At 38.3% G+C, this 21,971-nt stretch overlaps 1 protein-coding gene and 1 long non-coding RNA gene across 2 annotated transcripts; both read left to right on the top strand.

Moving 5' to 3' along the window:
- The first annotated feature begins 1,782 nt into the window (after positions 1-1,782).
- On the top strand, positions 1,783-12,273 carry LRAT (lecithin retinol acyltransferase). Its single transcript, XM_053460414.1, has 2 exons — positions 1,783-2,338; positions 11,675-12,273. Exons 1-2 carry the CDS (start codon positions 1,805-1,807, stop codon positions 11,825-11,827), a joined length of 687 nt encoding a protein of 228 aa, XP_053316389.1. The 5' UTR covers positions 1,783-1,804; the 3' UTR covers positions 11,828-12,273.
- Positions 12,274-12,924: 651 nt separating this feature from the next.
- LOC128484103 (uncharacterized) lies at positions 12,925-13,627 on the top strand. The gene is made up of 2 exons (XR_008351126.1): positions 12,925-13,121; positions 13,162-13,627. It is a non-coding gene; the product is annotated as an uncharacterized LOC128484103 (long non-coding RNA).
- Positions 13,628-21,971: the final 8,344 nt, after the last annotated feature.

The raw sequence follows: 21,971 nt of genomic DNA, 5'->3' as shown, positions 1-21,971 counted from the left end.
TGCTCTCAATGCAAGTGAAACTGGCCAGACTTAGTGAGATAGCAAGGACATCAAATCAACAGTTTGATAAAGTCTGAGAAGAAAAAAAAAGGAACGCACTGGTTAACTCTGAAACAAAAAAAGGCCTGGATATCCACAGAAGATCCTTTCAATGGTAAAGAAAAATCTCTTCAACAACTTCACATGAAAAACACTGTCCAGGAGGTAGGCATATCATTTTGCAAGTCTACCATAAAGAGAAGAGTTCACAAGAGCAAATACAGAGGGTTCACCACAAGGTAAAAAACATTCATAAGCCTCAAGAATAGAAGGTCCAGATTATCATTTGCCAAAAAACATCTAAAAAAGCCAGCCCAGTTGTGGAACAGCATTCTTTGGGCAGATGAAACTAAGATCAACCTGTACCAGAATGATGGAAAGAAAAAAGTATGGAGAAGGCTTGAAACAGCTCATGATCCAAGGCATACCACATCATCTGTAAAACACTACAAAAAAAACTACACAAGTGTATTACAGGTTTGTGCAGTACATTAGAGGTTGATAGCCCATTCTTGGTGGTCTTGCTGTTAATTTCAGCAACAGAAAATGCTCAAGGTTTCCATAATGCAAGATTGTCGTTTAAATGAACTAAAACAGCAAAACCATTATAAAATGTAAATACATATTACAAAATTGCTGTTTTATTAAAAAATGTCATTACTCTCTTGTTCAATAGATTCTAAGATGTCTTAGAAGCTGAGCTGCAAAACACAATGCCATTCAGGACTTGTGCCTTGCATAGAATATTCCCTATTTGTTACCTAATTAATTAAGACACTTGCTCTCTCTGTAGCTAGGTTACTTCAAGTCGAAGAACTTACACTTACTTGAAGGATCGTTTAAACCACGACTGCTCATTCAGTATCCACAAAGACCCACTTTTTCTGTGGTTCTTTCACGCATATGTTGCCGTATAGAGTATGGGTAAAAGATAAAAGCCATCTTTTGCAGACCAGGAGGTTATGGGAATTTCCAGAAAGGATCTATTTATTCTACAATTTCGGTATTCCGTAAGTAAAGGTGAGCTACACGCAGATCATATCTGTGCATCAGACATTACTTATCATTTTTGCTTTGTCGTCAGGTCTTATTCGGTAACCACAACATTGTCCGATACATCATTAAAATATGGACACACATTTTTACATTAGAAAAAACAATGGTAAGCGATTCAGAATACTTGGACTGATTTTTTTTTTCTTGATATCCACTCTTTGTATTTTGTTTCAAGCATGCATATATCATTTCTAAGACGGTCGTGCTATTGTCAATGTATTTAGAATGTGTTATCAGTAAAAGTAAATTATTGCAAAAAGAGAATTAAGTGTAGCTTCTGCGTTCCTTTGCAAATTACACATTTTCACAGGAAAATAAGAAAAGGAAATGGGAAAAATGATTTAAGCCCACAAGGTCTGTTTAAATAAATGTCTGAAAAGCTGCATTCATGAATCACCCTGTTATACGTTCTGGAAAATACTTGGTTGAAGCCAAGGAGTGCCTGTTTTGTGCATTTATGAGACAGTTTAGTGATATTGTGGAACTGCTACTGCAGGCGGTGTGTTTATGTTTCGAGGGTTGACACTTAAATGATACACTCTAGGCCTTGCCAAATTCCTGTCGGCCAATCACAATCCCTGTGCTGTGATGTCACTTCATAACACACAAACCTTATAAATATTCTACAATTTACAAGTAGCACAAAGGATCAGTCTTCTAGTTTCAATTAGAGCAGCAGTAGCTGAATGCTACATTAAGTGGGAGAAAAATGAAAAGTCCACTACTAGACTTGCTGCTCCTTTTCCTGGATAAGATATCACTGCTTGCCAACTTCAAACTTTTTAGTATGTCAGAAGATGATGAAAGAACTGTTGACCACAGGGATGTATCGTATTTTAAAAGAGGTGACTTGTTGGAGGTTCCGAGGACATTGTTTGTTCACTATGGGATCTATTTAGGGAATAATAAGGTGGCTCATTTAATGCCAGATATTCTCCCAGCTTTGTCTGACAGCACCAGTTTCATTGAAAAAGTGGTGACCAACAAAAGGCTGATAATGGGCGTTCTAGCAAAAGTAGCCAGTATTAGGGTGGACAATGTGCAGGATTTTGCTTATGGAGGAAGTATAATAGTTAATCACATGGACAGCAGCTTCAAGACAAGTCCTCTTCCTAATGAAGAAGTGGCCCAGAGGGCTGAAAAACTGGTGGGGGCCACATCATACAGTCTGCTGTGGGACAACTGTGAGCACTTTGTGACATATTGCAGATACGGCGTCCCTGTGAGCTTCCAGACCGAGAAGGTAAATAGTGAAATAATTAAATTTGTCATTTTATTTATGTCATTTGTCATTTATTTTAGGATTTTTTTAGAAACTGAATTAACTGTTCAAGAATACAAAAATAAGTAAATGTGTGGGTCTGATATATTGTAGTATTATTTAAAAAAAAAAAAAAATTCCACATAACTATTTGTGGATTTGTATATTAACCCTACCCAGTCCTAATCTTTACAGATAAGACTCTACCAGGAAACATGTAGCTTCTCAGGCTAAGAAAGATGTTTATTAGTTTGCTTCTAGACTGTAAGCTCTTTTGGGCAGGGCTCTCCTCACCTTTTGTTTCAACATTGTTATGTGATGCTCTACTTGTTATGACTTATTAACACATTGTACAGGCTGCATAATATGATGGCTCTATCGAAAGCAATAAATCATAATAAAACTCACCTTTGCGTTACAGTTATAGGGGGTTATGTCGTATGAACTCTCTACCAGTCACTATAGTACTGAGACAACTTTTCAAACTTTGCACTATAAGTTTTTGTAAATAAGGTAGCAACATAAACTGTGCTTTGAGTTTAGATGACTTCATTCTTTAAACAAATGTAATCCAATTGCTCTAAACAGAAAATCAGATGCATTGGGGGTTATGCATAAAAGTGATGCCGTTGCAATGTTTGAAAAGGGGTCTTATCACTGTGGCAACAATTGAAATGTTACAGCTGACTGGACCAATTCATTGGTTGCTATGGTAATAGGGTCACTTTTCAAAGTTTTGCACCAGAATATCTTTGTATACTTAAAAATTATGACCATATATATATATATATATATATATATATATACTGAGTAATCTTCATAGCTAAAGCTTAAAGATAATACATGTAAAGCAGGCAATTCTGATCAAGTACACAATGTTTATGACCTCAAAGTGCAACGTATGCAGACCCTTGCCCAGCCATTTGCACTAGAAAATCCAAAACTGAGTTGGAATGTTATTCTTTTACTAGTGATCTAGCTAGATTTGTAATCAAGTTCAACAAAATCAATTTTTTTTTAAAATCAGCATAGTTTAAACATAACATTGTCCTCTACCTTCACGAACCTTTAAGATGCACATATGAATGGCTCAAGAAAATTGTAGCATTCTGTAAGTAACATGCTTAGCCAAACCGTTTCCACAGTATACAGACCTTAGTTTAAAAATATTATGATTCTAAATGTTGAGGATAAGATCTATTACCAGTAACACCAGTCATTACATCATAACTGTCACCTTTAAAAATAATCACACTGAACAAAAAAGTGGATGATGGACACACTTGACTTTCCATGCTCTACAACTAGATGATTGTTCTACTTAGATGTTCAACCACAGGTTTGATATTTTTTACAGTACATAGGTTAAGGATTATTGGCAAAACTGGCTTATTAATTAGAACATCTAGACTGTGTGCAATAAGCAGATCCTGAACTAAGAGCAGCAGGTGGCAGTACTTGACCAAATGGTTGCAACATAACTATTATTTATAACTATTACTATATTCTATAAGCATACCCGGGAACCCACAGTCTACCCTTGTGGGACCAGGCCAAGGCTGCCCACTGACATTGCGGAAAACACCCCTGTTTGAAAGGAAATGGGAGTGGAGTGGGGCGTGTCAAGACCCGGAGGATTCAGGTGTTGATCTGGCGAAACCAGAGTGTTCCCAGATATGCTTTTAAGCTAGGATCATCATCTTCCAAATCTTGATTTTTATATTTTTTCGGGATTTGGGGGCAAATTAACAATGAGACAAAAGAGGTACTCGCCTAGAGGACCATGGTGACAAGAGGACCTCACTGCTTATTTGCTGGGGTATATTTTCTGGTATTTGCTTGTGTTGTCAAACAGGAACACAGAGCCTGTTGTGCTGGGTGATGAGGAGGTTATTTGGAATACTGGACCCCTCTGATATTTGCAGAGACACATACAGACCTCTATATGAGTATGATCAGTGATGGCAGGGTGAGCTTCCCAATTTTTTTTACATGAGACAGTATCTGCTAAGTCAGTAAGAGTGTGCATAGCTCTGTGCTTGAATGCAAATTCAATTCAGGCTCCCATAGATAGGAAGTTACAGCTACAGGAAAAGAGATACTCTGCAGGTAGGAGCGTAGATCTGTGTTTCTGGCAGTCAGTGTGTATGCGTGTGTATGTGTCTTTACCTTGATTGTGCCTAGTTAACATACAGTGTATGTGTGTTGTAAATGTATGTGCAGCTGTATATGTGTGTTATATATGTGCAACAGGACAGACCTCCATTGACGATACAGCTCCCTGGGCCGACTAGGAGAAATCAGAAAATCGGCTCATGCTCCCCACTGCCTCCAAAAACAGGATAGTGTGACAGTGACCCAGGGCGGCAGGACAGTGCCTGTAAATCTGGACTGTGCCACAAAAACTAGGAATGTTATAAGGTATGCTGTTTTCTGTGATGGTCACTTGGTTATGCATGGACATTCAGTTATCTGACTTTCATGCAGCTTTGTAGGGACAAAAAACATGCATTGTAATTTTGCACAACTCTCATCCGGTTCCCTTCCTGTCCCCTTAGTTATCATTTCTGGGGATGCAACAGACTGGATGTTTCCAGTTTCAGGTTAAATTGTGCTGTTACTGCCTATGGGTGAATAAAAACAATGTAGAAGGGAAATATAGTAATCCTACCGAGCAGCCAATGGTGTGCTAATTGTAACTCTGTTAATTGCTCTTTGCATGTATATATATTGTGACAAACCCTGTAGCATGAGGGCCTTAAATGTCACATTTAGGGGTCCTAAGCACAGTCCTAGGGCAATCAGAGTCAGGAACACCAGCTTGTAGCAAAACAGCGCTTTATTGTAACTCAAATCCCAAAACCTAATCATAAAAAGAAACACTTAGCTCCCAATTGGAGCCATCTCTAACTGTAGGATGCTGGCCCGGACTGACCAGCTTAATCACCCACTAACCTGACCTCCCAGCTAAACCAGGCTCTGGAAAACCTCCCCCACACAGCACACAAAAGGTCCAGGTAGGTAATGCCTCACTTGGCTCAAGGATGGTCTTCTTCAGGGCCTCTCCTTGCCCTGGGAGCTCAGTGAAACATCCTCTTCCCCCCAACAGTCTCTCCGAATATCAAGCTCCAGGGGTTTTTAATGCCCAGCACCTGTGGAAAAGCTGGCATGGATTTTTCACAGAATGGGGGAATGGAGCATTGGCCCACCCTGCTCTCTAATTGCTCCACCCCAGGGACCCATATGTATGATCTACATAGCAGATGTACCCAGATGCCATGCCAATATATATATATATATATATATATATATATATATATATATATATATATATCTACAGTTGTGCTCAAAAGTTTGCATACCCTTGGGGTATGTACCATTTTTGAAGAGTGTGAGCAGACAAAGCACATTTCTTTTATTTCTTATGGGATTCATATTCAACTGTAGGTTATAACAGAATGGCAAAGTGTGCAGTCTTTTTTAATAGTTGTCTATGAGGCCCCAAATTCTTGCAGGTGGTATAGCTACCCATTCGTCTTGGCAAAATGACTCCAGGTCATGCAAAGTCTTTGGTCGTCTTGCATGAACCGCACGTTTGAGATCTCCCCAGAGTGGCTCGATGATTTTAAGGATAAGGAGACTGCGATGACCACACCAGAACCTTCACCACATTTTTCTGGTGTAACCACTAGAGGTTCATCTTGGCCTTGTGCTATAAAGTTCAAGAGCATCCCATGTGCAGCTTTCACGGGCAAGAATGCAAATTGTCTGCCAGTATTTTCTGATAACATGCTGCATTCATCTTGCCATTAATTGTAACAAGATTCCCTGTGCCTTTAGAGCTCACACACACCCAAAACATCAGTGATCATCATGCTTCACAATGGGGATGGTATTCTTTCATTATAGGCCTTGTTGATCCCTCTCCAAAATTCCACTTGTGGTTGTGCTCCATTTTGGTCTCGTCACTCCAAATAACAGTGTGCCAGAAGCTGTGAGGCATGTTAAGGTGTTGTCTGGCATATTGTAAACGGGCCTTTTTGTGGCATTGGAGCAGTAAAGGCTTTTTTGGCAACTCGACCATGCAGCTCATTTTTGTTCAAGTATCGTTGTATCGTGCTCCTTGAAACAACCACACCATTTTTTCCACAGCAGCCTGTATTTCTCCTGAGGTTACCTGTTTTTTTCCATGATCAGTCATATTTTCAAACTCAATGCCACCATTTAACAATTTTTGCCAGGGTATGCAAACTAAAAACACTTAGTCCCAGGACCCCATCTGATCTTGATCTGCCTCTGGCTGCACTGCAATAATTTATACCTTGACAAATATAAACAAACAGCATGCAGGGCCCTGGTCATTAGGCCTTTCAACCTATCCATCAGTTTATTATTAATTAATACGAAAAGAGTTAGATTTAGGGGGGAAATGTCTAAATGTGTGGTTATCACTGTGTGGTTTTAAATTCAGATTTCTAAAACAATTGGTGGAAGACAAGTAATCCAATTATTCTACCTTGGAATATTCCACCAGAAAGAGATATGACACAACAACTAACACATTACAATACACAAACACACACACATATATATATATATATATATATATATATATATATATATATATATATATATATATATATATATATATATATATATATATATATATATATACGGTATAATGTGTGTGTATACACACAAGTGCTTGATTAACATGCCCCTAGCTTGAATAAACAGTATTTTTTCAAAGAAGTATACAGCCCCTTTGTTTAAACTAAAACACTTTTTTCTGCACATAAAAAGTTGTATTTTATAAACATTGGCCTAATATGCCATTAATTGTTATTTATTTCAAATACTTACCTTAACCAGTACATATGCTCTGTATAACATTCAGTGTGGGTTTTTGGGCTAGTTGAAGAAAACAATCCACAGTTGTTTAATGTGTTTTTGTCTGAAACTGCTACTTGAGAATTAGGTCAATCTACGCTAGGGGCATTCTTCCCTAAATAAGCAATCATTTACTGTACAGTCTGTGCCGACTTCCTTAGATCAAAAGTTTAGCTTACCGAATATTAACACTGAGTCAGTGCTTTATTCATTTTGAGCTTATCCCTCCCTGCCTTTATAAAAAAAATGTAAATAAGTACAGGACGTGCAAGAATTCAAAAGACAAGTAGACTGCTTCTAATTTTCACAGGCTCTCAGAAATAAGGCTGCATTGTTCATGACATTTTAGTGATTCATTTTAAAGTACTTCCAGACGTCTTTGAATGACATGTTTCCAATGTAATTCAAGCTTACATTATAAACTTCCTCTCTGGTTGAACCAGCTATGTACAACACACATGCATCTCTTACTTTTTGTTTTTTGGAATTCATATATTTACTACACAGTAGTTATGCCATAGGTCGCATTTGAAGCATGTAACAAAAGCCAAACCCAGAAGTGGATTGCAACATAAGCCAGCTGTCCCGATTTTCCCGGGACAGTCCTGGGATTTGAAAGCTTGTCCTAGTACTTTCAGGTCACGGGACATCCGCATTGCAGTGTTGTCGAAGTGTAGGGCCAGTTGGGAGTGATCTCCCAATGATATTAAGAAAAAACTATGATGGTGTAGTAATTTAGATCCAATGATATTGTATCTGGTATATTTATGCACTCACAGTGTGTCTGTGCTGGTCAGAGTCCAATATGCAACCTCCCCGCGGTTCGAATGTGAGGTATATATGTAAGGAGAAAAAAGACATAAAAAACACAATGGTGTGGTAGCGTTATGCACTCTTCATAGTTTTTTCTTTTTATTCTATATTGCAAACCGGTTTACACAAGCGCCCCCTAGTGGACCAAATTTACTTTTCCGACACCAGGAGTGTGTCGTTACGGGCTGCATCTGGGTATCCGGTACCAAAGGAAAGTATATATTGTTTTTCCCTTGAGACACCCTTTTATACTGTTTTTCATATATCTTTCGTTTCCTTCAATGATATTAAGGTCAGGAGACTATGCTGGCCACTCCAGAATCTTCACCTTTTTCTGCTGTAACCACCAGAGGGTCAACTTGGCCTTGTGCTTAGGGTCATTGTGGTGCTGGAAAGTCCAAGAACGTCCCATGCGCAGCTTTCGTGCAGAAGAATGCATTCATCTTGTCATCAATTTTCACAAAATTACCTGTGCCTTTAGAGCTCACCCTCCCCCCAAAAAACATCAGTGAGCCACCACCATGCTTCACAGTGGGGATGGGATTCTTTTCGCTACAGGCCTTGTTGACCCCTCTCCAAACATAGCGCTTATGGCTGTGACAATAAAGCTCTATTTTGGTCTCGTCACCATAAATTACAGTGTGCCAGAAGCTGTGAGGGGTGTCAAGGTTGGGCATATTGTAACCGGGCTTTTTTGTGGCGTTGGCGCAGTAAAGGACAAACATTCAAGGGTATGTAAACTTTTGATCACCATTTGGGTGATATCTGTTATCATTACGATTTAAAAAGAAGCCAAACAACTATGTGATAATAAATGGCTTCATATGATCACTAGTCATGCAAAAAAATCTTTTATTTAAGAGCAGTCATATTAATAATAAAAATCAATGACAACATTTCACAATTTCTGCCAGGGTATGCAAACTATTGAGCACAAAAGTATATATATCTGTTCATGGGTAGCTCATATGTTTGTGTGTGTGTGTTTGTATAAAGGCAGTGCATATGTGTGTATGGGTCGGCATGTGTAAGGGCAGTATATACGTGTGTATATATGGTTAGTGTATATGTGGGCAGTTGTGTGTAAGGGCAACTGTTTTTTCGCAATATTTAATGCATTATTTAAGCTAGTGATATGCTCTTGTAAAGCTTCTGATTAATTTCCAGGTAATTCTAGTTTATTGTTTTGATCTGCCATTTATGCCAACTGATTTTCTATGATTCATTTATTGACAATTTTATTTGAATATATATATAATAAGGCAACATATATGTTTCTTTTATTTTACACTTTAATTCTACAGATTCCCCCCATATGTATTTGCCCCTTTGCCTGCCCCCATGTGCAGGTGATGTGTTCGGCAAAAGACATGTCCTTGCATTTGATACACTTTCCACCAGTAAGCTCCAGGGCTGCATTGGTAAGCACTGCATGTTCAGCCCCTCCGTGCAAATGCAGGAAAAATGTTCCCATTGGAAATAATAATCAGACTATGGAGGACATCTACAGAACTGCAGCTTCTACCTCGGGCGGTGCTTTATTTTTTAGTTTTTGCATAATGCATATTCAATTACTCACAGAGCCTGCGTTCTTTAGTGGGCATTTCAGGGAGAGTAAATTGTCCCTTTAATGACCAAGGCTGTTTTACATTTTTTTACATTTACAGGTCAAAGCGGTTTTAGAGCTTTTTCAACTATGGTTTAGCTCTCACTTGTTTATTGTACCGTCAGAAATTATTATTTTTTCAGCAGAATCAGGGCTTTCATTTTAAACCGTGTTCATTTATATGAAACAATATTTGATATATCTTGTCTTATAAAGGGTTTAAAATAAATATACAGAGGCATATATAAGCTCTTTTTGACTATTGGAATAAATATACCAATTCTCCTGAGGAAGCCAAATGACATTGGCGAAACGCGTTGAGAGAGATATGAGACCAAAAACTTCGAGCTTTTATCGGACCCTTGTTATTCAAGCTCTTGTGCACAACTTTTCATGTTGTGCCACTGTTTATTGTAAGTGTATTCTGATTTTTTCTATCACCTACACTAAGATACTACACTTAGTACAGTATCTATTATACAAATTTTAGGAAGCTATTAAAAGGAATTTTACTGAATCCTCTGATGGGCCTGATTCATCATGTTATTTTGTGAGCGGCATTTATATCACACACGGCATAATATTGGTTTTATTATATTGCACCTTTATTGTTTATTTTTTCCTCTATGTACATGTGACCTACGTTGATTGATATTCAAGTTCTAATTAAGACATTTTAGAAAGGGCCGACAATGGATATCTAAGTCACCTCTTTCCTGACATGAGGAACAAGCTGAAATTATGGTATTGTGTTGATGAGAAGTTAAATATCCTTACCACCTAGATGATAAGATGTTACCTGTGACATATTTACCTTGGGTGCTGCCGTAGGCCTCTGTGATTTGCATTCCAAATACAGTAAAAGGTGCTGGACATCTTTAAGAAAATGAGTGCCGGCATATGATGTCATATCCAAGCATGCAGGGTCTTAAAGGCTCACAGAACCTTTTAATGGAGCTTATGAGCTAGCATAGCCTCCACAGCATAAATAAGCTGGTTGGGAGAACACCATCTAAGAGGATGATCTGCCTCCCTGGACCTGCTGTCCTAGGCCTTGTCCCTGGATGTTGCACGGTTAATATTTGGCTTGATCACTGCTCTGGTCATTTAAGGCCAACATGGTAAAAAAAAAAAAAAAAAAAAAAAACTCCGGTCCTGAAGGGGATAACAGGAAATACATTTTATCACATTGCAATTCTTGGGTATCAACAGAATGATAATTTTTAAGTGTGGTAAGTTGTGCAGGGATATATAAGCGTACTTTGCCACTTATGCTTATCTGTTGTGTCTGCATATGATACCAGATACAATATTTTTTTATTATACAGAGATTAAAGACCATAAACCAATTAGTACTCATAATGAACTATCACTTATTGGAAGCGTACTATTCCACTATTCGTTATAAAAACCACCACTAGCAGGTTTCTCCAGTAAGGAGGGCTGAGCTAAGACTGGATAATGTATATTTCAATGGGTGAGGAGGTTTTGAAGAAATCTTGCTGATCAGCTATACATTATCCAGGTCCGGCCAAGCTTTTCTGCAGCATAAGCTCACTGGGGCTGGCTCTACATAATGTAAAGTAAAGTCAAGAAGCTGAAACACAGTTTATACCCACCAGCTCTCTCCACTCCTGCGCCTTATATAGGGTAGAAGGGGGTAGAGCTGGGGAAATGGGACTTCATGGCTCTGTGCCTTTACTTAAAAAAAAATTTTATGACATTGCTGCCAACTTTATCCAAATACAATCAGTATACCACCCAGACATTAAGAAACGGATTCAACCTGTACCCTGAGCTGGGAAGTTTGATCTCCTGCAATTAAGTACTTCCCATCGTAGTATTAAGATAGTAAGGCTATTGTGCATTGTTGTGTATTTTAAGTAACAGCTACCTATCACTCTGAATAACAGATTGTAAAGACTGTGAGAATGGAATTCACAAGCCTGGTTTGCTTCTGACAAGTTAATACTGTAAGCACTCTCACAAATATTTGCTTTGTTTTCTAGTTTTGTAACACCGTGAAGAGGATTATCCGTGACCAGAGAAGTGTGTTTGTTTCTGCGTCTTCAGGACTTGTGCTAATACTGTGCCTGGGTTTGGAGCCATCCACCACCCTGCCGAGTCTCTTAATTACATTCATACTTTGGATGGCAAGCTAAAGCAAGATACAGAGAGGATAAATGTACACTGTATGAAATACAGTATTTATAGAAACTAATGAAAAACTCAGTTGAAAACTCAACCCTTTCACTTTGGCACATATATAGAGTTTGCTACTGATGGAACATACAATGTTATGCTTTATAATCTTGACATCATATCTATTTCCAAACAGTTTGCATTGCCAACCTTCAAGATATCGACAGCCTCTCCGGTTTATGCTGACACATAACATTACTAGTGATGATGGGCTCTGGGAGAAAATGGCCACAAGAGCAGTTTCAGTATCTGGATTGTTGCATCAATGCAAAATTCCTTCAACCGGCTGCGGTATATACTGTAAACTGGACTCTTAGCAAATGGATATCTCAATAAATAGTTACACCATCTGTCCTAAAATTCCAAAACATGTGGAACAGTGACCAAACCCAGATCATTCTGTGTGGAAACGTATATTGGTTCATCATATGAGCCATCAGAAATAGGTTAACAGAACACATTGACATCCAGGTCTTTAAGTAGAGACCATTATAGCACACAACCTTGCAGTCAACCTGGTGGAGTTTCTGCAGCTCCTGGTGGTATAAGAAAAGGGTGCATGGGATTCATCCTCAGACAAGATAGGTTGAGGAACACGCGAAGGACAGCTGCCTATACACTATATACATTACTTCCACAAAGTAATGTTTGTATTACTGTGACCTGACGTGTGCTGTGCATTCTGTATTAACAAGTATATTTACATGTCCAAAAAGCCCAAGCATTTTGGTATTATAAAAAAAGAGTTTGTTTTTATAATCCTTCTATACCATAAACCACATTAGCATGGAAGAATAGAGATATGGTGCATTATGAATTATGATTAAATCTAAGCATGCAATTTGTCTTAATATGGATATTATCCCAATTGAGGCTTTGGTGCTTCTTATCTCCAGCGTCTGTTCTTATAACCCCTTGCTTTTGAAAGCTGAAATTTCATATCCTATTCTGTCCAATGATTTGGAAGAGCCTTGATGACATGGTAAATTAAAAAAAATAAATAACCACCCCTGGATCACATGCTTAAATGAACAAGAAACAATGAGTTGATAGCAAATGGCTTCTTTCCACGGACTGCGCAAATTATCACTTGTCTCTATCAGTTATACATTATTATTTTATGTTTACCTTCTAATCTGCCTTACCTTATCACTGGGCATTCTGATTTGACAAGATACTAGAGATTCTACAATGAAGGAATTTAAACAAGCATGGGATAGAAATATGGTAATTCTGACTAGAGGACAAGGCTAAGTACATCAGGGAAAACAGGCAGACTAGATGATCTGAAAAGTTCTTATCTGCCGTCAAAGTCTATGTTTCTAAGTTTCTAGTCTGACAATTACAGCTTGTATGTGATAATGAACAAAACATATACCATTACTGAGCTACATATGGTCAAAGTAACTGAAACACATTTATCGATGTAATTAACATTTTGTAGACTGGTGAAAAATGTCGGCACATATTCGCTGTTTAAATTTAGAGCAATGGTATGTATATATGTTTTGCATATTATAGTGTGCAAGTGACTGATTTGTGTCTGAACTTTTGAATGATATAAAATGTACGTAGAAAGCACTGTAAAGCACAAAGAAAGTGAAAATGGAAAGGTATTTGCTTGAGAAAAACTACAACAGTGTGTTAAAGCATGTGTTATAATCAAATAAAAACCATAAATTGTCAAAAATTGTCAAGCTTGTATAAAATATTTGAATATTGTGCTTTATTAAACTTCTAACTGCCATATATAACAAAAATCTCTCAGTTGTGTGATTGTTTTGGAAAAAAGAGGGATGGGATAGAATTTGTTAGGTGTTAGCTTTCTATAGAGGATCTAAATGAAATTTATGGACAAGCACAGAATCTCTGGGGTTTTTATTCCACCAAAGCCATAGTTTCCAGGAGAGTTCAGTTGACCCAATGCATTATGCATCATGAAGGGGCAACACTAATATGCGTATTTGCAAGAATGGTTGGGATGACTCTGTATAATATATGCAGACATTTTTGGGAGGGTGGTGATGATTGAGCGGTCATAGTCCACATTGGTACTAATGACAAAGTCAATGGCAGGTCACAGGTAACCAGTCACAATTGGCAGAAGTAGTTCCAGAAGACAGGAAGTTGGCAATTGAAGTACCATTTCACAAAAAAGGTAGCGGTTCGGATTCGTCCAAACATTTTTAATCAAATTTGCCAATTTTGTACGGCACTCCAATAATGTGGAGAGGTCCCAAGAAACGAATGAAAGGAATGGCAACATCTTTGTTAAGATTTGTTAATTTGTTTGCCATTTTGTGCTGCCATTACTACCCATTTTGGTGTCCTTTGATGCGGTATAGTGGGAAAGGACTGTGTGTAGGAGGGTACATATAAATGACTTATAGGTAGAAGTAGTCAAAAAATTGGGGGCATGGTCTCATTAATGGTTATGATGGGTTGATGAGTTTTTTCCTTACATTTTTAACTACGGCCAACCAGCATCTACAAGGGGAAGCAACAAGCATTAGATATTTATAAGTGTACTGAAACCGTTTTAACTTGTCAGTAGCAGCAGTTACAGACTGATAGAAGTTGGAATGTGAGACATGTAAGTGACAATTACAGTGTTGAGGCTGAGATTGATGCTCAGGCAAGATTTTTTGCTGGTGCCTCCAGATGAATGTGGCTATATGGCTAACTTCCACCTTAGAAACTTAACCTTTCTAACCACCACTCCACCTCTTTGGGACCCTTGATGTCACCAAGTAACATGTCACACACTTTCCACAGTGCCAGCTTTGCCTACAATCAGTGGCCAAACATACCAGTACCACCTTTGGACCCAAGCATGAATGCAGAAAAAGCTATAAAAGCTTTGCTAACTTGAGAATATGAAAATTGATTTATCACAGATCAACAAATTCAGTTTTCATGTTGTAAACAAAGCCAGGAGGATGACCACTTCATTACCTTCTTACCTGCAGAGATGCTGGGTAAAGCAGACATGCAGATCCACCTCCTCTACCACACTAATTAGTATAATCACAGGGCCTGATCACACAAATTATTTCTCCTGGAAAGTGTATTTAAAAAATGAGGCACTCAAACATCGCATAGCGAGGTAAGCAATCATTATCGCTCATAGCGAGGTAAGCAAGCATTATCGCTACCAAAAACTACAGATTGCACTCATAAGACTTACTCCGGCACTCAGATTGCTCACATAGGATTTCCCAAGCTCTCTACTAGTATCTGCCCTGTTGTATGACTGTAGTGCACTCCCTTTACATGCCTTCTGCCTCATTGTTGAAGGACGAGCTATACAAGGCAGCTGGATAAACTATTCACTTCACCTCCGACAAATGGAGCACCACTAGTGCACAGCATGCCTTTCTTTCACTAACATCACACGGGTAGCTGCCTAAATATTTGGAGGACAGTACCACCGTAGCTGGTATAGGCACATGGGGTGACAGGAGGGACAGAACTGAGGCAGAAGGGCAGCAGGGATATAGATATTTTCTATTTCATGCTAAGGTTATGGATAAGCAACACAGCTCACATTTTGGCAGCTCTTTTGGCAGTAGAATTGAAAGTGGTGGTGATGGACAGGGCAGCAAAGGTGGTGAAAGTTAGAGATGGAGACTTTGTGGGTTTGTGTTTTGCAGCACATACAGTGGCAACAAAAAGTATGTGAACCCCTAGGCTAATTACTTCAACAAAAGCTAGTTAGAGTCAGGAATTAGCAAACCTGCAGTCCAATCGATGAAATGGGATTGGAGGTGAGTTTTACAGCTACTTTTGAGTTAGCTATTCTTAAGATGTGCTGCTGATGTGAATTATGCTTCACAAAAAAGAAATCTCAGAAGCTCTACAATCCAGAATTGTTGATTTGCATTAAGCTGGAATGGTTACATATTCATCAGTCCACAGTTAGACAAATTGTGAATAGACGTGGAGCTTATGGCAGGACACCACAGGGGGAGATGCTCTCCAAGGAAAACATTGTTGTGCGCATAAAGTTTGCCAAAGAGCACCTTGACACTCATCAACGCTACTGGGAAAATGTTTTGTGGACTGATGGAACTAAGGTTGAATTGTTCAAGAAGAGCACCATATATCAAAATTAAAAACATCATCCCAGTGGTCATGTACAGTGGAGGGAGTATCATGTTTTGGGGATGCTTTGCTGCCTTGGGCCTGGAGAGAGGATAAATTGAGGTGGAGGTATACGCCAAGGTACTTCATTGTTTAAAAGTTTACTATATGTAATGAACTCTTGCATTAAGTCAGGGAGTGTGATTAGTGGTTGTGTGACCACAGTAGGCCATCCGGATATATGGCTAATTTCTATGGGGGTTGTCCCATGTTGATTCCATGGACATTAGAAAAAACATTTAGTGGTTTGTTAGTGGTTCCAAGGTCAGGACAAATAACGGTAAACGGCTTGGACAACACTTCATTAACTCTCACCCTGTTGAATGACTTTTCTCTGTATATGGATAAGAGCAGGACCTCTAATTTATTTACTTGGGCAAAGTGCATTATATTCAGGATTATATCCAGCTTCTCTCCCCCTCACAAATCCCACTCAGTAATTGTGTACAATGGCTGGTAGAATTGTCTGTAGTCAAAGAACTGGGACTTTAGAAAAGAGTTTGAGGCCAATATTGAGTAAGGATATGGGTCTGTAGTTTCCACAGAACTCAGGATCTTTAGTTTTGGGGATTAGCGCTTTTAAAGTTAGCGGTGGAAAGCTATTACCATCTTATAGTCAATTGAGGGTCTTACAAAAGTGTGGACTTAATATATCCTTGCATATCCTTGATGGAGTTGGTTACTTGGTAATAATGGCTGGTATTACCTCATTGACAATAACAGCTGGTCACATGGTCAATGGAGCCCTACAAAAGCCTACCTCATGGTAAGTAGGAGGCACTTCCATAGCAGCTCCCTTATGACCAGGTATTCGACAAGTATACCTTTTAAAATAATATTGTCGAATTGGCAAACTTAGCTCTTCTGCAATATAAACAAAATGTTTTAACCCCTTAACGATCACTTTCTTCGCTTAAACAGTGTTGCTGTAATGCCTTGATGTCAAGGCATTCAGCAACACCAAGATCGGCATCATGGGCCATGTCTGACCCCTCCCCTTGGGTGTCAACATTCGCCATACACTGTATGGTGGCGGACGCCCGTTTTAAAAGTTTAGTAGGCGATCTATGGTCACCTCCTAACCTTCAGTGGTGTTCCTGAAATGCCTCGATCACGAGGCATTCAGCGACACCGAACACTTATCCCAGGATAAGCAGTCACAACCGCCACTGCGAGTGATTTTGCCACTCGCAAAATGGCGGTGCATCCTGTAAAAAAAATAACAAAGTTGGAAACGTTTTCCAGAGGGCCTCCAGACCCTCTAGAGAACTCTGACTCCACTTGAATACAGGTACGGCATTCTACCATGCAAGTCAATGGATCCCAGCTTTCTAATCACTATGTGACTAGTAAAATATTTAAAAAATAAAAAAAATATGGAAAAAAAGCTTAAAAATAAAAATTATTTTGTATTAAAATAAAATAAAAAAATAAAGTTTATTATTATGAGCTAAAATTAGCACTGTATCTTCCCCAAAATCTTGACATGGAAAGAATGAATGGTTTGATGGAGTAAATTGGAGTGGCCGGGCTCAAAGATAGGGCATAGGCACAGACTGAGCATAATGGGGGGAAAAAGCGCACTTCACAAATGTGGCCTTATAACCCCAAACACCAGACAAACCCATGCATGGGTGGTATCACTGTTGCTGAAGACACATTGGGATGTTGTTTGATAGTGATGTGTACCTGGAGCTATACACTTATACCTGAAGTACAATTTATGTGAAAAAAATTTAATTTATTTAAAAAAAAAATATTTATTTATTTAATTAGGACATGGGGGCAGTAGGAGGATGTAAAAGTCCCAAGTTAAGGTCCCAAGTGCATTAAAAAGTCTGCACACGGACAGAAGTAGGGTTTACATCAGGGGTGTTAGCGCGTGTGAGCTGAACTGTATCTGATAAAATAATGTCATTAAGTTTCTGTGTCCAGTTGCCCTTTTGTGTATGTGGAATTGTTATTATAATTTCGACTAGGTCATGATCACTCCATATTATATTTTCTGTGATGGAGATTTCGAGGAGATCTAGTCGTGGGTGGTTGACAAATAAGTAGTCCAGTATTGTATAGTGGTTATGGCCATATAAATAGAATGTGTAGTCAAGTGCAGTGGGACGCTGGAGGCGCTGAAAGATAAATTATATCCTTAAAGAACTTCTAGACTGCTCTGTGCCATAGTAGATATAGTGTATTTTCTGGATACCATTCCTTTCCATATTTCTCATCTCTGCATTCTTTTTTTGGGGGGAATGAAGTCCCAAGTTTTAAGTAGCTTGTTTTTCATATTTACCTTTTTAGTTTTCAGATTAGCAGCAGTTACCAGTTCATGGGGACCACAAACTATATATTAAAACCAAACAAATCTGCACACAGTAAAAATCGGATCTCTGAAAGACACCGACAATGCAGTAGATTAGCACTGAATGCTTAAATCTGCATTAAATAATGTAGATCTGACATAAGTGTGGAAAACATTTATTTGATATAAAAAAATTATGAAAAGGGAGATTCTGGATCTTGCTTTCTTTTGAGGACACAAGGTTAAATTTGAACATTGAAAGACAGCAAATCATCAATACAGTACACTAGGCAGATGATGTGAATGGAGATATGATAAGGTCCTTCCTGATAGAAGCGATTAGCTCAGGGGAAAAAGTAGCACATTTTATTCTGGTCATGCTTCTTAAACCCTACAATCCTTCAGCAGAGTAGACTGATACAAGGTCATAATGCAGCAAACATATTGAATGCTTACATATTCATAATCTTCCTGGTACTAGGGAGAGCAATATATGTGCAGCTTGCCATGTTAATGTAGATAGTATGTATGATTTGCAAAAGGTCTAAAACATTTCTGGGAATGTTTTTGATTTACTGGATATGAAGATAAGTGTGTAAAGCTATTCTGTTATGATTGGTATAGTTTCCCTTCAAATATGTAGGACTATTGGAGTCTGCTGTGTAAATGGTGATATAACATAATCCCCAGCAGCCACTTCTATGGAGGGAACCCAACATGGCTTGGTGTGTTCATTGGCATCTTAATCCCCAGCGGAGACATACCCAGGTATGAATTTTGTATTTATTTATTACCAGAAATGCACAAAAGGTTCACCATGAAGAAACTCATTTTTTATACTTCACACCTTGAGTTTGCCTGGCATTATAACAAGCAAATACCAAAGACAAATATACACAGATATACCCCATGTGTCATTTTAGATACTCAGCAGGGTACAGACATAACAAGAGAGAGGGTGTGAACCAGTTTGTGCCATCTGAGATAAAATTTATCTCTGGCAACTAAACACCAATTGTCCCAAAATGTAATGATACTGATGTACAGGCAAGGTCGAGTAGCCAGATCAGCAACAGCAGGACTAGACAGCTGAGAGCAGGCACTCAGGTAACACAAAGAAGGGTAGTCAAAACAAGCCATGGCAGCAGTAGTAGCCAATGAGTCAAGGTCAGTGGATTGGAGAAAGTAACAGTACTCAGACAAGCCAAATACAATACACAGATGAGCAATAAAGAAACTGGATTACTGGGAGCAAACAACCACAATAATCATGTAATTTAATAATCAGAGTTTAATGCATGACAGAGATTTTTATAGGCTGTTGGCTAGACACCTGGCTAGCCGCAGCTGGGAGGAGATTAGGTAATTGTCAAGGCTTTCAAGTTAAATCTGTCAGAACTGGGGGCAAGGGTTCGGGTTAAACTGGTGAACCTGCAGAAAGAAAGCCTAACAACATCAAGTTCTATGGTTCAAGTCCTGTCATGTCAGGGACTGACACAAAGACAATAGTAATCATTATTATTTGACTCATTATATTGGTTAATAGAAGTTAAAAATATTTTCAGACATTAAATAAGGTTTGTCATTGACTTTTGTATTTTCCATTTCAGCTTGGCTATAGTTTAAAAAGTCTTCAGTGGTCATTGTTGTTTTTCACCTTTTGTCAGCCACTGTCAATCATAGTAAATCGCAATGACAGGAGCAGACAGCCCCATATTGTCTAGCTTCTTTAATGCCAGAGCACATCACATTACTCACTAGAAGGATAATAAGATCCACCTTACAGCATACTTAACTGTTCAAATTCCAGAGCACATTACTTGCTCAACATCTAACTTATTTAACATAATTTTCCATCTCAGACTCCCACCCCATCTCTCTAGTTTCTCTCACCTACGTGCTTTCATTGCATTATCATTAATCTTCTCTGTATGAAACTGGATGTCTGCATGATTTCTAAAACTTATTCTGTCTAAATTACCTACTAACATTCCTTTAAGAGTTTTCCTTAATGCCAATGGTGCAACCATCATCCCTGGCCCACACCCTTACTGCAATCAGTCTAAAGTGGTCTCCCTCATGCCAGTGAAGACCTCTTCCAATTAATCATGAGTGCTGTTGACATCTGGTATCCTGCTGATACCTACTCCTCTGTCAGTTCCTCCATTAGGTGCCTATGCACTACAAGATTCTATTTAAAACCCTGACTCTCACCTACAAAGATTTTCATTGTGGTTAATTTACATACCTGCCCTCAATTATCTCCAAATACACTCCTGGTCTCTCCGTTAATCTTATGACCTTTCTTATTCTATAATCCCTAACTTTCATGCTCATATACAATACTTTTTAAAGGCTTTCCTTTGGAATGTCTGGTATTCTCTCTTACTATTCAGTCAGTCTTTACAAATATATAGTGATCATATTGAAACAATGTATACATTGAGGTACAGTGGCTGGTCCATTCTCTCCCAACTTCTTTTAGCAGGTCCTCCTTATATTTTATTTCTGTAAGTCCAAATTGTTATCTGATGCACTTCTTGTCAAATCATGTTTACCTATTGTACAACGCTGCAAAATATGGTGGTGTTATACAAATCAATTAATAAAAATAACTATTATTTGGCAACATTGTAGCTGACAATATATTCATAATATAATATGCACATATATTCTTTTTTTATTTTTAGCATATCACAGGAGTGCCCTTGCTTATCAGAACACCTGGGAACTCTCAGGGTTTGACCAGGAGGTCTGCTTCACTGGGTCAGTTTATTTTTTTCTCAAAACAAAACAAGCAGTTTTTGGCTATGCCCCATTCCTACCAACCCTACGCCCTCTTCTCCTTCCAATAAAGGCTATACCTCTATGTGTGTCTACCCTTGTCCCTATGTGCAACTAGTCATACCAAATGAAGTCACTTCCCCAAAAATGGGAGACCTCTGGGTAGCCTACCTTGTGAAGATCCCAGGTATGAACTTTCATGTATTCTTTATGTAAATGTTTAACCACACTCTCTTAAGTAATATAATAATCATTATTTTTAACTCATTTTCCTAAATTGCTGATGTTTTCAGTTGGATTGTAGGGTAGTTTATGTATTATGTTTTTATTTATTTGTATTTGTCTATTTCTTTATATATAATTTGTATATATTTTAATAACAATTGACTGCAATAGGTGATCCTTTCCAATGATCTACTTATTTATCATAGGATTTCCATTATGATAAGATACAGTAAACATATGTTAACTGCAGGTGTTCTTACAGAAAGCTCCCATCGCAATAGTACATGGTTTAGCACAATGTGTAGCAATATGTAGACCAACTTTATGATACCACAAGTTCGTGTAATAACTAGACTAACATATGGAGCATATTTGCAAAATCGGGACATATGACTGGCTAGACTGGTAAATGATTCGTCTCCTGCTGCTGAGAAAAGTTTAACCCCTTAGTGAAAGGACTGTTTTTTTTGTACCCTTTGTGACTATGTCTGTTTTTAACATGTCTGTGGTGTTGGTGCTTAGCTTCAATTTTCTTCTTTTTAACTACTGTAACCACACAAATTATATATTATATAAAAAAAATTAAATATGGGAAAAATTGGAAAAGAAAGACAAACCACTTTTTCTGACTTTTTTGAAAAATCTTTTAC

Source organism: Spea bombifrons, chromosome 1, assembly GCF_027358695.1.
Source record: "Spea bombifrons isolate aSpeBom1 chromosome 1, aSpeBom1.2.pri, whole genome shotgun sequence".
Taxonomy (NCBI): domain Eukaryota; kingdom Metazoa; phylum Chordata; class Amphibia; order Anura; family Pelobatidae; genus Spea; species Spea bombifrons.
The sequence above is the reverse complement of the archived record's forward strand: the minus strand, read 5'-3'. Positions and strand labels throughout refer to the sequence as shown.

Coding starts and splice junctions, on each gene's coding strand:
- LRAT (XM_053460414.1), top strand. CDS start 1,805: ATGAAAAGTCCACTACTAGACTTGCTGCTCCTTTTCCTGGATAAGATA. Junction 2,339..11,674: donor TGAGCTTCCAGACCGAGAAG/GTAAATAGTGAA, acceptor TTTGTTTTCTAG/TTTTGTAACACCGTGAAGAG.